This window comes from Triturus cristatus, chromosome 10, assembly GCF_964204655.1.
Source record: "Triturus cristatus chromosome 10, aTriCri1.1, whole genome shotgun sequence".
Lineage (NCBI taxonomy): Eukaryota > Metazoa > Chordata > Amphibia > Caudata > Salamandridae > Triturus > Triturus cristatus.
In genome coordinates, this window is record NC_140593.1 from 1,131,366,985 (window position 1) to 1,131,384,174 (window position 17,190).

General features: G+C 42.9%; 1 protein-coding gene across 1 annotated transcript in view; it reads right to left on the minus strand.

The window, feature by feature from the left end:
• Positions 1-17,190, minus strand: part of PKD1 (polycystin 1, transient receptor potential channel interacting) — a 408,256-nt gene that overhangs the window by 45,848 nt on the left and 345,218 nt on the right. The window contains exon 32 of the mRNA XM_085629406.1: positions 3,531-3,580. Coding sequence (XP_085485532.1) covers positions 3,531-3,580 — 50 coding nt within the window. The remainder of the gene's footprint in view (positions 1-3,530; positions 3,581-17,190) is intronic.

Below are 17,190 nucleotides of genomic sequence, written 5' to 3' on the forward strand. Positions count from 1 at the left end.
AAATGTCCAGACAGTGACCGCAGCGGGCTTACAGGGCACCTACCTTCAACTACAAAAGCTACTAAAAATTGCAAGGGTTTCAGTCTGTCGACCATCTACTCACAGCCACTAATCCTAAAACACCAAAGATGTTAACCTAAGGAATGCCTACCTCCAGCCAGTATTCAATGAGAGCACAGGTACAAGACACAAAGCGCCCCAGCGAAGGAAGGCATTCATCACATGACGTAACAAACGTAACAATACAATGCCTTTATGCCACCGTGAGAAGCAACTCAGCATTTGCAACAGTAAACATGCATTGAAGCAAACCAATACTGGCAAATAGTGACAAAACTCAGAAAAAATTTCGATACTTGAATATCATTGGAACATAAAAAAAAGTTTTTTAAACCCAGAGGTGAATCTACATATTAAAGCAGACTACAAACAAATAATGCAAATAAATAAACTTTCTTAAAAAGTTTAGGGACACTGTAGCAGTGCCACATTCTAGCACTCCACACTATACTGCCAATAAAATGTCTACCGATACAGCCCTTTTTCATTCAAGTGAAGGCAGGACCTGCAGTTTTCAATGCATTTTTTCTCCTAAAGGAATGCAATTCCTACACTTACCGCTATTTTACAGTATTTTATACAAACATATAAAATACCGGATTGGTCTCCTTGGATGGCCAGAAACCACTGATGCTTACACTGAGACATTATTTACGCAGTGCTAAAACATGGCATGAACTGCAGCAAAATGCTTCCTTGGTTCCCAGAGGTTTGTGAAAAATCAAAGTTGGCCAGTCCTGCCTTAAAGAACCCAGCAGAGCAAGGCTTGAGCTGCCTCAGGACTCCTCAATAGTCCATCACAGAAGATGCACAACCACAGAACTAAAGGCTGAGGAGCAAATGGTTCCCACAGGTGAAGATGCAGAGGAGGACACAACTACTCACACCAACAGTGTAGGCAAGATGCACGCCTCCCCCACGGCATGCCACTTTGTACATGCACTACATGGTTAGACAAACTCTTGGTCAAAACTGACTTAATCGCAAGACATTGTTTACCAGCCACTCAACGCCCAGTGTTGCTACACTTCAAAGGAACATAAACAATAGTTTCTAATCTGTTTCTAAATATAAATTTAATGCACACTGGTTCCCAAACAATTAAGGTGGGTTTCAAATGTTTGTCAATCATGTGTGGGGCCCTGGTGAGCCTCATGGCCAAATGTCGTCTAGAAAAGATCACTAGCTGAGTAGCGGGCATGAATATGGTTGCATCGGCGCAATGAAGTAGCATTGACCCCTACGCCACACATACAAAAGTTCCTTACACAAAAACTGGAGAGATGTCTCCAACCTCGATTTACTCATGCAGGTCTTGGGCAGCCGCACTGAAGCAACTCTTGGCCCCTTGCTCTGGGATCCTCACGAGGCAGCCGTAAGCAGATTTCGCGGAGTCAACCTGAAGCTCCTTACAAATGCACACATTAGCCCCCCTCCTGGAAGGGTTCTGCTGGTGGAAAGCACTCCGTTCTGCTTTGAATCCCTCTTTCTTGGTCAGTCAGAGGAACTGTTGGGACATAATGCAGCTGTAGCTACTCTCTCTTCCGCAGCTCCTTCCTCAGTGCTGCTTGGTTCCCTGTCTCACCTGATGGTACAAAGACTTGGGTGGGCTCAAGACTTCACTTGTTCACATCTTTCTCAACTTCAGGACAAATGCATCTCCTCATCTTCTAAACATGTGTTTTCTGATGTAAAGTGAAAGAAAGTGCCATTTCCAGAGGTGTTGCCAAAATCTTAACGTTTCTGAAATTCCTTTATGCTGAAGAGCAGGACTATGGTTTCATTATCAGTTAAAAACAAAAAAAGCTATCACCACGAGCTATGAAGTTGGCAAAAGCTCAGTCCAGGTGCCTCTGTCTGACCACCCGGGACAGAACCAATGGCCAGTCAAGGTTCCATGACATCACAAGTGGAACTGATGGAAACTCCATGACATCACAACTGGGATGGACAAGAGATGCCTAGAGCAAGGTGCCACAGAGACTCTCTTAAGATGAGAGAAAATGACACCCCCCTCACTATTCTGATCTACACATTTTATATTTGAGGGTCTTGACCACTTATATGCTTCTTCGGAGTACAATGGAAAGGAATGAACTAGTTTATTAAATAAATTGCTGTTGGTTAGATGCATCTGGGATTGACAAATATATTTAAATGTGCTATGAATGCAATTTTAAATTTGATTCTTGAAACTTTTAATGAACATTGTATGCTTTTGAACATGTCCACAGGTGAAATGATTCCGATTAACACATTTTATGTGTAGGATACTCTAATGAACAATTAAATTACATAATTGTTTACAGGTTCCCGAAATTCTGTTAAGAAGTTGACACTAAAATGTAATTTTAGCTGTTAATATGGATGAGTTTTCCAAAGTGTCACAAAGTTTCTTCTTTTTTGTAAAACCGTTCTTGAGGGAATGCCACCAGCCTGCCGAGAATGCTTTGGGTCATAATTTTTCTGACATGTTAATCCTGTTTTGGAAACATTATTTGAAAGAGAACAGCCAAGCTCTCCATATCAATTATATTCAAATTCGAAACAGTTGTGGCCAGTGGACTAGCCCAGGAGTGATTTAAATAACATGATTTGATCCTTCTATGTAAAAAAAAGTTTTTATGAACCATCTAACTTACATTTCAAACATAACAACCTGGTTTTATACAGCAGTTCATTCTGCCCTCATGCTGTTTCAAAGCACTGTAACTTTATGATAATCAATTCACCGACCTTGGAAGGATAGAAGGCTGAGTCAACTTGCTAGACATGCAAGTTCATAAGCCCTGGAAAACTTCCTTTGTAAGCAGTTAGTATTCAGCTCACTAAGCCACCTCCAGCTCAAAGAGAACAGCAAGCTAATACCACTATTAATCTACCAAAGACCAAATACAGCAGCAGAGAGTGAGTTAGAGTGGAAATATATCTTTCAGTGATGCATGGTTTACTCCTTCAAACAGAACTTCAAATTTCTACTCCTCAACAGTTACCTCAACATGCACACAAACTGTTCTTCATTTCCCTCATTGATTAATGCCTTCTAGATGGTCACACAACTTTCTCAATAGCCTCTTTGTCCCTAATGCCTTTCTCCTCCATGTACCCCGTGTTTATACTTTGTGCCTCTATAACCACCTAGTGCTGTACTGTTTTGTGACTTTCACATTACGAATTCCCTCATGTACCTTTTGTAAACGTATTTATGTACTCGTGTAACCAGTAAAGCACTCTGATACCCTCAGGTCCAACTAGCGCTATATAAAACTTAAATAAGTAATAAAAAATAAAAACTCATGGGACTCGTGTGAAGGAAGAATAAAGCAATGCCTAGTCCATTCCCCATTGCTTGGAAGCCAAAATGTATTTATGTCAAAGCATCACTGGTCGTCCCCATGCACAATCTGCGGACACCCCATGCACAGTTACCACAGAGTGTGTGTGGTTGAATGGCCCTCTTGAAGTCTTACCTCTTGGTGTCCTCCAGCGTCAGGTCTGTTTTGGTCTGGTCGGAGAAGGTCTGTGTGAAAACAGAAGAGTCACTAGTACAGAGCACTGAGCATGCGAGCATTCTCCACTCTTGTCACCCAGTCACACACGAACACATTGAAACTGCACATTCTTGGTCATTTTAACCCCTCTTTTGAGGGCACCTTAGACCTGACAGTGCACACCTGACATTATTTGGGATGACTGGTCCGGCAACGGGCCACAGAGTGCCACCGCAGTAGGAGAAGAGATCAATAGCCAGTCTTGCATAGATTTCCAGCAGGTGTGCCTCGAGGAGTAGGTGTTGTGCTCTACAGAAGATAGGAAGAAGGCTTGGACGTCCAGAGTTCTACCCTTCAAGTTTTCAGCGGCACCGCGCACACTGCACATTTTGGGCAGTGTCCAACGGTGCCTGACCAGTGCATGAGCCTTGGAGAGGTGACCAGATACCTGGCTTGGGAACGCTTGGCAAACTGAGCAGTGGATTGTGACTACAACCTGTGGTTGGCTCACGTCAGACCCAGGATGAGGTCAGCGGCTTTGATGCTGGTGTTTGTCAGCAATCTTGGCCTACAGGCCCCATGATGCTGTTACTTACATTAGTAGCTGTGAGGGATGATCACTGTTAGGTTTAGAATAATCAATTATGGAAAGAAGACCTCAGGAAAGATTCCATAAAGGACACTGAGAGTGTTGCTATGTTATGTGTATTTGTTGAGTGCATGACTCACCCCAGAGGATCTCTTAGTGCTGAAAGTAGGAGCAGCAGGGGCCAAGCAGGGCAAAGACTAAGAGAAGAGCCATGTCTGGAGTTTATTTCGAAATTCAAAAATGGATAGGGAGCAAGGGAATGTCGTTCCAGGCTTCGGGAGTGGGGTAGGATAAAGACTGTCCACCGGATCTTGTTCTGCGTATCCAGAGGATGCGTGTTTTTTTAGGAGTCTGACTGAGGAGCGGTGTCAAGTAGATACGTGGAAGTTACTACAATTATTGGGGTTGTACACTGCTGTGTATGTGTGTGTGAGGAGTTGTGGATGGAGAGCCAGTGGGGAGGCAGTGGAGGTCTTTGAGGTGAGGGCTGATGTAGGTACAGGGTGGGACGTCTGAGTGCGAGTCTGGCGGCTGAATTCTGTATGGTCTGGAGTCTTCTGGTCAGCTGCACGTTGATTCCTACCTAGTGTGCATCTCTCCAGTCCATTGTTTGCAGGTGACGAGGGCCTGGGTAACGGTTCTGCAGTGTTGAAGGGAAGCCACTTGAAAATCTGCTTGAGTGTGTGGAATCTAGAGGCAGAGACTGTGTTCACCTGGCCTGTCACAGTAGCTGGTTGTCAGTCAGCTATTATTCTGTGGTACTTCACATGGGTGGTTGGTTTGGGTACGGGTCTGTGATCAACAGCTCACCAGGTGGAGTCCCACAGCGAGGTGTCTTTACTGAAGATGAACTCTTCAGTCTTGTCTGTGTTGAGCTTGAGGCAGGTGGGTTTCATCCATCTAGCTACTTCGGACACAAAAGAGGAGAGGTTGGTTTGGGTGTTCACTCTTTTGTCAGAGGGGGAGAGGATAAGCTGGGTGTCATCTCTGTGGAATACATAGCCGGGCTAAGGGGCATTAATGATCAGCAGAGCCTAGAAGCAATTGAAAATGGTTTTATTAAAAGCACCAGCACATTTATCTACAACTCTGAGGATGGGATTCGGTATATAAATGATTTTATAAGGTTGCAAACACTCCTTCCGTGGCTCAGAATTTGGTCTAGGAACCAGACCACATTTAACTGAGCTGTGCTCGCTGATTGTTTGAAACTAGACTGTGGCCTGACCATTCCCTGGATAAGGTATACCCGCGACACTTGCCTTCGTCAGAGGCGCAAAGACTTGCTCACTTCTCCTAGCAGCGGGGCAGCTGTCTCCCACACTTCTCTAAAGTACACTTTCCTAGCTAGTCGAACGGATGAGAGAGTTCGTAGGGTGGTTGATATGCCTACCGTCCAGGCATATATGCTGATCTGTGTAAACACTAGCATAGAACCGTGCCTCACATGGGTATATAAAGAGCACCACAGATTTTTGTTAGCTAGATTCAGACTATGCACCGTGCACTTTCTGGTTGCCTTTCCTCGCCTGGGGTCTTATTTCCATTGACTACCCATCTGTCCCTCTGATGATCATTCAGCACAAAGCACAATTTACTTCATGTCTTTTTGCAAATGTTATTAATTGCAGAGAAAGAGCTATTTGCTGCCTTTTCTAAAAGAAGAGAATAATCAATACTGTATAGCAGCTTTTAATTATTTACAGACTCTTCCCTCTGTAAAAAGCTGTTTTCTAACAGCTACTGTCATTCAATGTGCGATAAAGTGCGATAAACCAGAGGGCGATGCTGATTATGTATTAATTGATGCACTTTCTTTTATTTGTTTGGTTGTGCCTGCTTGGGCCTTTTATATCTTATAATCATCTGTTTTTAATGGTCTTATTGTCTTTTAACTGTAATCCGTCTGCTTTATTACTTTTTATTGTTTGAACTTATTCATGTGGATTTATTGTTTTTATACTATTATGGTTTAGCTATGCCGAATAAAGATGCTTCTGAGTTTGAATATATTAGTGGAACCCGCAGGTGTGAATGATGCTGGCGAGTGGGACCATGTAGGTGTTGAACTGTGTGGGACCAAGCGAGGATGCTTGTGTAACTCCGCAGATGAGTGTGGCTGTGGACAATGTGAAAAGATTCAGGCTGACTAAGTGGATGAAGCTTGTGGGGAAAAAGCAGATCCAGTGGAGCGCTGGCCGCTGAATGCCATCTTCTTGAAGGTGGTGAAAGAGAATGGGCAGGATATGGTACAGAAGGCAGCGGATGGATCCAGAAGGATGAGGGAACCATCGTCTCCTCTGTCCATGACTTCTCATTCGTGGCGGCGATGTGGACAGTTTTAGTTCTGTGGTTGCATCTGAAGTCGCATTGGGTGGTAAGGAGGTTGCCGTTGAGGTGGGTGGCAAGATGTTTGTTCATGATCTTCCACAAGGAGATGATGGACGGAGTGCTGAAACTTTTCAGAAACTCACCCCCAGTCACAGATCTGGATTGAATCCATCATCGTTCTTTAGCTCACTTTGCCACCCCAGTTCAGATCCAGCAAATCAGTCTTGACCCTGCTCCTTATGGGAACAGTCTAGCCCAAACTGCTAAGCCACGTCTGAACTGGACGGGAAACAAGCATCCTGGGACCGGTTTCGGGGTAACACCCCTCATCAGCCAGGCTAGCTTGAATCCTGTGGCAAAGTGAGCAAGGGACCCATGTCTGGGTATACCCTGCCAACTTAGGGCGAACAAAGTAAGCACAAGGAGATGATGGACGGAGGGTTGAAACATTTCAGACACTCACCCCCAGCCACAGATCTGGGTTGAATCCATCATCGTTCTTCAGCTCACTTCGCCACCCCAGTTCAGACCCAGCTATATGCAAAACAGTCTTGACCCTATTCCTTATGGGAACCGTCCAGTCCAGGCGCAGTTGGGTTAAAAGCATGAGGAATGCAGGTGAAGGTGAGTAAAGCGGTTTGTGCAGCAATATGAGTAATAAAAAATAATAATAAAACATTTCTTCACTCGAGTTTGTATAGCATGGGAGAGATGAGCTCTTGTTCCTTGGTACCTGTAATAAGCCTCGCTGCAGCGCTCTGCACCATTTGGACTATGTGTAATACATAAGTGGAGGTGCCTAGGTAAATGATGGTTCCACAATCCAAGCATCACTAGACTAATGCAAAGACCACCAAAGCATGATAGCTTGGGTCAAAAAAAGGGGAGGATCTTGTGGAGCTGTTTAAGTTAGAAAATACAAGACCAAGATACCTCTCTTGTTTGAGGTTCAAGAGTCACATATTCATCAAGTGTGGTACTTATGTCCTGGAACGGATAAGAGGTATGGATTTGTGAATCCATGGAGGTGGGCAAGATGAGGTTGAGCCAGGATGGAAGTTGCTATTCGTGAGAAGCACTTTAGTATTGGATGGATTTAATTTGAAGAAAGTGGGCATCATCTATTGATGATCAATGATGATTGTAGCGTACATTTGTTTTGGTCTATACACAAGATAACTGAGTAAGATTGAAAATTATTTGAGTATCATCCAGATGCATATAACATTTTACACCCCGTAAAAGAATATGATTAGCCAACAGGACCCTATAGACATTAAAGAATGAAGGACACAAAACAGCTCCTTTAGGTACCCATATTACAAAGCTCGAGGGATAAACAGAAACTGCAATGTGACTGCTGTGTAGGATCTTCCTGAAAAGAAGGAAGTGACTCATTTAAGGATGGAATGGGGGCAACCAGTGTCAGCAGCATTTGGACCAGCAGAGCATGACTGATGTTAACAAAGGTGTGCAGACAAAATATCGAGTTGGAATTACCAAGGTACAGGAATATCGAGTCCTAAATATCGTCAGTGGGAAATATCGACAGCAAGAATATCGTGGTCAAGAATATGGAATTTAAGGTAAGAAATATCGTTTGCAAAAATACAGGGGTATATTATCAAGAAACAGTGTTAAAATTATCGACGCTTTAGCGGCAGAAAACTGCTGCTAAAGCGGCGATAATGGGCTTGATAATATGCTCTTGAGAATTCCCATAGAAGCCCATGTTCTGGTGTCAACATGGGATTCTATTGGAATTCTCTGCGGCATATTATCAAGCCCATAGTTTTCTGCCGCTAAAGCGGTGATAATTTTAACGCCGTGCTTGATAATATGCCCCATAGTTGTTTAAAATATCGATTTTTTCATTAGTGTTAGTATAGTTTTATGTTTTTTAATATGTTGTTACATTTTTAGTAGTTATCGATTTTCTTTTAATGACATTTTGCATTTTTTTGTTCCATCGCGGGTTGTGGGTTTATAGGGGAATAGGGTGGGAAATAATTGAATTATGATAAATGAATGATATTTATTAATATTTAATTGATAGTTTATAGTGTTAACTGTGGGAAGTAATTAACTTTTAATTAATTATTAATTTGTTGTTAATTAACATTAACATTAGTTAATTGAAACCTAATATGGTAATGTTGTAATTCATTTTAGGGGTGTGTTGTGGGGTTTAAAAGGGTATAGGATGGGAAGTAATTTATTTTTAATTAATTAATAATTAGTTGTTAATTAATATTAATTATTTGAAAATTAAATATTTAAATTGTGTAATTAATTTTAGGTGCGGGTTGTGGGGTTTATAGGGGTATGGTGTTGGAAGTAATTTATTTTTAATTAATCATTAGTTGTTAATGAATAATAATTAATTGAAAATTAAATCTGAAAATTGTGTAATTAATTTTAGGTGCAGGTTGTGGGGTTTGTAGGGGTAGAGGATGGGAAGTTAATTATTTTTTATGTGTTTTTATTTGTTTTTCAATTAATATTTATTTAATTGATAATTAATAATGTTAATTATGGAAGTACATTTTATTTTTAATTTAGATGTGGGTTGTGAAAAGTGTGGTGTTATGGGGTAGGATGTAAATAAGATACATGTATGTAATAATGTTTTTGTTTATAATTTATAACTAAAAATATTTCTTTGTTTGAAAAATATTTTTATATTTTAATATAAAATTTATAGGTATTTGTGATATGTATTTAACCTTATAGTATGGTTTTGTTTTCATTTTTAATATTAAATATATCTGTATTTTAACTTTTTTCATATTTATATATTTTTACATTTATTTGTTTTTCAAATATTTTTGTTGTTGATATTTTGTTTGGTTTTACTTTTGAATTGACTGTAGAGGGAATAGTAACTTTTATCCCTTTGCATTCCAACACTTTCCAACACTTTCCCTACTGTTACACTTACTGGAGTGGGAATAGTAATCTTTACCCCTCCGCTATCCAACACTTTACCTGCTGTTGCACTCATTGGAGTGGGAATAGTAATTTCTTCCCCTCCGGTATCCAACCCTTCCCTACTGTTGCACTCACTTGAGTGGGAATAGTAATTTTTACCTCTCCGCTATCCAACACTTTCCCTACTGTTGCACTTGCTGGAGTGGGAATAGTAATTTTTACCCACCCGCTATCCAACACTTTCCCTACTGTTGCACTCACTGGAGTGGGAATAGTAATTTTTACCCTCCCGCAATGCAACACTTTCCCTACTGTTGCACTCACTGGAGTGGGAATAGTAGTTTTTACCTCTCCGCTATCCAACACTTTCCCTACTGTTGCACTCACTGGAGTGGGAATAGTAATTTTTGCCCCTTTACTATCCAATACTTCCCCTACTGTTGCACTCACTGGAGTGGGAACAGTAATTTTTACCCCTCCGCTATCCAACACTTTCCCTACTGTTGCACTCACTGGAGTGGGAACAGTAATTTTTATCCCACCGCTAACCAACACTTTCCCTATTTTTGCGCTCACTGGAGTGGGAATAGTAATTGTTTCCCCTCCGCTATCCAACACTTTCCCTATTGATGCACTGACTGGAGCTGGAATAGTAAATTGTATCCCTACGCTATCCAACACTTTCCCTACTGTTGCACTCACTGGAGTGGGAATAGTGATTTTTACACCGCCACTATCCAACACTTTCCCTATTTACTGTTACACTTGGAGTGGGAATAGTAATTTTTACACTTTCCCTACTGTTGCCCTCACTGGAGTGGGAATAGTAATTTTTACCCCTCTGCTATCCAACACTTTCCGTACTGTTGCCCTCACTGAAGTGGGAAATTTAAGTTTAAAGACTTTAAATAGTTTATTTTAATTTATGATAGAATAGGTTTTTATTAGATTTTATGTTATTGGTGTATATATATATATATATATATATATATATATATATATATATATATACTGTGTACATTTTTATATAATTTTAAAATTATACAATAAATTAAAATGAATAGTTTATTAATCGTTTTAAAGTAAATATATATATTTAAATAATTATGTATGTGTTCAACTTTTTTTAATTAAGTTTATTTGTTATAGTTGTTAAAATGTATATTAAATCTACTTAATTTTGTTTAAATTAATTCTATTATTTAATACATTATTAATATTTATTATTTTATTTTATATATATAAAAATTGATACATTGTACAACTATATTTTTTACATCAATATTTTTTCCCGATGTTTTTGTACTTACCTATTTAAGTATAGGGAGTCGATATTTTTGCATTCTATATTTTTTATTTTTATATATTTTTTCGATATTTTTAACATCTATATTTTATACTTCGATATTTTGTCAGTGAACCATTAAAGAGTGAGATCAGAGGGGAAGGCAAGTAGGATTTAGCTGCCTACATCACAAAATGGGCAGGGTCTAAAAAAAACCTCGAAAGTTTGACATTGGTCAGAACGTTAATGTTGTCTTAAGTCCATGGGCTAGTCTTGGTGCACCACTGAGGGTAGAGTACTGAATGAAGTTATTGAAAAATGCTGCTCTGGTCTAGCTGTGGACAGTTGTGCAAAGGTCACTGTTTTTAGGTTCCTATGATAAGTGAGACGAGCTAGAGATAGGCCACTAGTTGGCCTTGTTCTCAGGGTCAGGGCTTGGCTTTTTTATTAGCGGGATTATAAATGCATGTTTGGTGTCCATGCTGGAGGGTGTCATAGATAAACTTTGTGATAACGCTGGGCTGGCACAGATCAATAACTTTAGCACTACAGGATTTCATTAGAAGCCAGTCTGTTTCAGTGAGATGATAATCTTTATTACTGTTGTCCCATGTACCAGGGTGAGCTCATCAAAAATATCCATACAAGAGGCCTCAAATCCAGAAGTCTCTGATTAGAGCTGCTGGTGGAGAGGGGGAATTATGACCTGAATCATTTCAGCCCTATCTTGGAAAAGTGCCATGTGTGCCTCGGGTGACATTGTTATTTTTGGTGTAATTACCTTAGGATACAAATATCTCTGGGTAGTTAAATTGAAACAACAAAATGCAGGGAGTCAAAACAATGGGAAAGGATAACAAATAACAGGATTAAGGGAAAAGGTAATTAAAACAGCATAAGGAAAAGGGATGTAGATTCACATGTGCTGCATAATCTTGACATCTAGTTTTGGGCTCAGGGGTTTGTAGCTGCTGTGACTCCCCTCTTAGTTCACAATGCACCAGCTCACTGGCTCCCCTCAGAACCTTAGATTCTTTTCCACTGAGCAGACGAGTAGTGTAAGTGGAGAGTAGTGTCTGAGACAGAGTGAACTGTGCACAAAAAAGTGAGTAAAAGAGATATAGAAACATAGATGAGCATCGCAAGGGTACGGGAAGGAAGGTGGACACATGTGAATCTACAGCACTAGACACTATGAACAACTGGCTAGAGGGTAACATTTTCAATTCATAGCTTGTGTGGCTATAGATACACATACTCTGCATAGACTATAAAGCAGTCTGTCTCTCTCTCTCCATGTCCAGCAGATGATGCAAACGTTTGGAAGAGTGGTCTTAGGACAGTTTGGCTAGTCAACGCCGGGTGACATGATACAACATCTGCACAATAATGCTTGGTGAAGCTGTGTGATGCTGACCAAGTATCAAGCACTGAAATGAAGTTGCCTTGGCAGAGGAGCAGGTTGACCTGCAGGGTGACCATGTGAAAATGTTTGGAGAGGACCAGAGGTCTAAGATCGGCTGGAAGAACCTGTCCTTTTTTGGGGTGAGGAAGTAGATGAAGTACACCCATTTCCTGCATTGTTGTGCAGGCACTGGATAGATTGAGCAATTTGAAAGGAGCACTTAAAAATCTTCCTCTTGAAGCTGGAGGTGGTCTGAGCTTTGGACGTGGCAGTGGGGGGGGGTATGTTAAATGGAATTGTGGAAATCGCTGCTGTGACCTTTTTGCACAATAAAGAGGACCCACTGATCTGAGAGAATTTCTTTCCACTGGGGGAAGAAGTAATTCAGTCTTGCCCTGAAAGGTGTGTTGTGATTGGGGGCAGGGATAGGGAGTCACTGTTTGCCAGTGAAGTGCCTGTAGTGGTGCCACCTCGGCTCTACGATGGCCGTTTCCTGTGAATGTCCTCTGCTGGAAGGTTTTGGTTTGCTGGGGGAACTGAAAGGGATGTTGGTGGCCTGGAGGTCTCTGGCCTGCGCCCGCCTGTTTAGCACCACAAATGTTTTGTTGTCTGCAAAAGGCAGATCTGGATCTTGTGGACTGCAGGATGTACATGGGCTTTACAATATCTGTGTTGTTTTTGATTCTTTCGATCAACGGGTCCACCTGATACCCAAACAGATGCTTGCCAACAAAAGGGACATTCAAGAGGTGGTGCTGTACCGATACCCTGAGAGGAGGATGCAGATGTTAACTCCTCCTGTAGAAGTATCTGCAGCTTCAAGAGTGCATCTGATAACAGCATTGCTGATGGTTTTGCCATCTACAACTAGCTCCTGTCCATACTACTGGCGGGGCTATGGGAGCTGCTTCACCAGCTCCAACATTTTCTCCCAATGGTACCAGTCATACTGAGGTAGAAGACCCACAGAATTGTCAATGTGGCAATGGGAGACTACTCCAGGTGCTTCACACTTGCCTGCCACGTCTAGGCGCTTGAACTCTTTATCAGGTGGTGGAGCCTCCCCTGTTGCTTGAGCAGGGACCATCTTATGGGCATTATGTACATCTAAAGAGTCAGGGATAACCTTCCCATGGATATACGCATAGTCATTGGGAGCCGACTTGCACTTTTTTCCAACTCTGGGCGTGACCATTTTGGCCTTTATGGGCCCCCTTTAAAGTTGTCTGTGGCAGACGTAGGCATTCCATTCTGCATGGGGAGGAAGTGTGCTCTGTTTTAAAGAGAGTTTTGATCAAAAAGCGTCCTTCATCCTGCATTATGTGCATCTGTACTTGATGGTGTTGGTCGGTCAATTGCATTACTGCATAGCAGGTGATAGCATTCAAGGTCGGGATCCTCTGTGGGTCGACTATGTAGCCCTCCTACTGGTCTTCTCCCTACGGAGGCCTGAAGGGCTCAGCATAAGGAGTCTGTGTGGAATAAGGCCTCCCAATATCCAAGTCAGCGTCCTATGTGTCTGGGGGGAGTGGAGAATGGGTGTAGCAGTGGGAGCGGTGATGGCGGAGGCGTTGTAGGTAAGGGTGGAATCAGTGGCAGGATAATGACTGAGTCCCTGGCCCTTTTGGAATGTGGCTTTTTGGGTTTTTACGGTGGCGTTGAACCACAAAGCAGTTTGGTGGCCCGATTCAGCCTCCCGACCCCCTGTTAGTGGAGCGAAACCCAAAGGTTTCTGCTGTTTTGGGCTGAGCTCATGGCTCACAGCTGGACTTTACAGCATCACTGTTCTGCCTCCATTAATGGGCGTTTCGGGGCTCAAGACTGACCTTGTGGTCCCGGTGGCACTGTAGAGGCACAGGGAGTTGACCTGGCTTTCCAGCCTAAGACTGGCATTTGTTTCATCACAGGCTCTAGGAACTCCACCTTCCAGCATGGGAAGCCTCCAAGAATATGGCTGCTGGTTTATTTATCTCCTGCTAGAATGATGGATGGCCTGGCTTCTTCCTCAGCACTGGGCATGTCTTCAACCCCGAAGATGTCCGGCTCCCCCGATGACGCTTGTCTCAGCATTTTATGATAAGCCCACTGTCGTTCCCTTCTGGCACCAGAATGCATGGCAGGAATTAGAGGAGGTCTCCTTGTAGTCTGGCGAGTGGCACAGATTACAGACACCATGCCAGTGGCATAACGAAACTTGGGGGCCGCCCCCTGCAAAGTACATGGAGGGCCCCCCCCACACTCCGGAGCCAGTCAGAAGCTCTCGGGCCAAGGCACTGTGCCAGAGGGGGCCCCCTGGAGCTCCAGAGCCTCCACACACTGGAAGGGATCCAGGGCTAATGTTACGCATGGCCAGACTGGGAACAGAAATCAGCCCAGGCAGTTCCGCTCGACCGGCCTGGGGCGGCGGGGGGTGCACGGGGGTATGGAGAGGAGCTAGTGAAAAGCTGCTTTTGTTACAGGGGGCAGATATTGTAGCACTGCTGCCAAACCGGCCCCAACGGGTGAAAACCCGACCCCCACCCTTCTGGTCCACCGGAAAACGCCCAGTGCCCACTACGGCCAGTCCGGCCCTGATGTTATGCTACTGCCCCATGCTGGTCGCTCCACAAGTATCTGATATTACACCTCGTGCAGAAATGGGCAAGTGTACATTCCAAACTCTAACTCTAGGTGCACTTTCCAAGAAAAGACTCAAAGTTTATTAAGGACTAAGGCCCAAAGGTGCAGTGTGTCCAAGGCTAACAGTCGCTGACTGTCAGGTCCAGGAACCATGGCGTCATATGTGGAATGTCTTGGCAGGGTGGTAGCGTTGCTTTTGTGACAGAGTTCAAAGGTTGACTAGATAGATCCGAGAAAACTGGTGTGAGGCAAGTCATTCCTGGAGCAGCATTTCCAAACATCGGACCCCGATGGTGGAAGAAAACAATCTGAGGTGGAGCCAGTGTGCTGGTGCATTGTGAACCAAGGGTGGAGTCACAACAGGTACGGTGACCTCTTCAAGGAAAAACACATTGCAAACATCCTGGCTCAACAGTAGATGGCAGGAGTATGCTGACCATGTGTATCTACAGCCACACACGCTACGAACATATATGTGCATATAATAAATTTAAAATAAATATTTGTAGATGGCAAACTACTGCCATTTACAGGCAAAATCAAAAAGCAAAATTAAGGAAAGCTATTTTATCAGATGTAATTTGAAAAACAAACGGATATATTTGTGATTCAAAATGAATCACTGTGAGGGTACTCCCCGGATATTAAGCCTGAAGTAATTAACTCTCCAGAAATATACACATGGAACCGGGCCTCAGTACAGGTCTTCTATTAGAACCGACATCTGAGTTGAGGGTTTAAGGCTTGGCTGGCAGTTCCTGTTACCCCACGATGAGTTCTTCGATTGTGTTTTCTGTGCTCGATATGCAGGTCTGGAAGTAAGGTTAGCTCCGTGAAAAGTCACAATTGTAGCCACACTGTATAGTTATGAGGAATTTTTAATTTATCACTATTCCACGCAGAGTAGCAAGCCACCTTGCGGCGCTGAGGGAAAGGGCAGAAATACGCCGTATTTAACATTATATGGCACATTACTATACTTTCCTTGCACTGGCACACAATGTGCTGCCTAGCACCAATGCAGGCACCATGGTGCAGCGGTACATGCTTTGTAGACAGGAGTGATTTTATGAAAGAAGGGACACCATCCTTCACAAAAACTGTCCTCTGAGTCATTTTCCTCTTTCAATGTGCGGTGCAGAATGCAGCAAACATAGAAGAGGAAAAAACGAGGAGACCACCTGGGGAGGTGTAGCATTTTGATGCATTACCTGGTCTTCCCGTAGTGGTAACTCTGGGATTGCACCAAAATCCATGGGTGGACGCATGGGAACACCCACGCTCCACCCATGGAACGCTTCCCTGGGGCAGAGTAACACAACGTAGCCAATTGCCCTGTGTTGCGCTACTCTATATTTACTAAGCCACGCAGGGCCATACAAGGTGGCCTTGCGTGGCTTGAAAAGTCTGAATTAGTGGTTGCGTCACCCTTGTGACCCTTTGCGTGGTGCAACTCTTTGATAAATATGCCCCTAAATGTGCGAATGACAGGTAGGATAACTTCTGGTTTCTGAATTAGGTTGTAGCCTTGATTGTTTTTTGAGGGGTTACCAAAGTCTTCAATTTGCTATTGAAAGAGAAGGTATTGAAGGCTTGGTCTGACAAGATGAGGGGAATTAAGTTAATTATACAGAGGTTTAGAGATCTGGAATAAGATAGGACTGAGACTGTGATTTCTATCCCATTGGCTGAAGTTGTCATTCATTCAAATCATCATGAGGATGGACCATTTTGAGAAGCTCGATGTGTGTTGGGACAAATTTAAGATTCCATTGGCCACAGATATTGCCATCTTTTGAGCTGTAGGGAATTGTACAGCTGAAGGCAGAGGTCACAATAATGATGCACTAGTGGAGCAGATGCTCACAATAGTCATACTGCAGTCTAGGAACAATTTGTGCAAAGCAAATTTAGGGAACATCCCTTACCGCTCTTGCACCACAACCGTGTTTGAGGAGCAGCATGTATCCAATAGGTAAAGGGTAAAGCGGTGGTGATCCTGGATTATATCAGTGATTGCAAGAAGGTGTGGTGGATTCCTATAGAGTCACAATCTCAGGAGATGTGTTTGACTTTATTTCAGGTGATAAGATATGTACTAATGAAAGTGGTTGAAAGCAAGATTACAATGGGTTTTTGTGAGTTGTTGAGAGAGGGGGTGGAATGGAGTCTGGGAGAGTCATGCACTGAATTCTGTCCTTTTGCAGAAGGATGTGAGTGGGGTGAGGTCAGGAGCCAGGATGGAGGTGGTGGGATTAAGCTATAGAGCATTCAGGTGGCATGATGAAGTGGAACTCAATGCACAGTTCTTTCCTAATGGTTCTTGAGTTATCAGGTTGAACCAGGTATCCAGGTTTCTGGAGGAGTGAGAGGCTTTTATCAAAGTTGAGTGGAAAAGGAAAGTATGTACCGTGCAAACTGCATGCAGAGGGGCAGGTTATTGTGCCTGACAACAGATAAGCCCATAGTGCATAGGGGG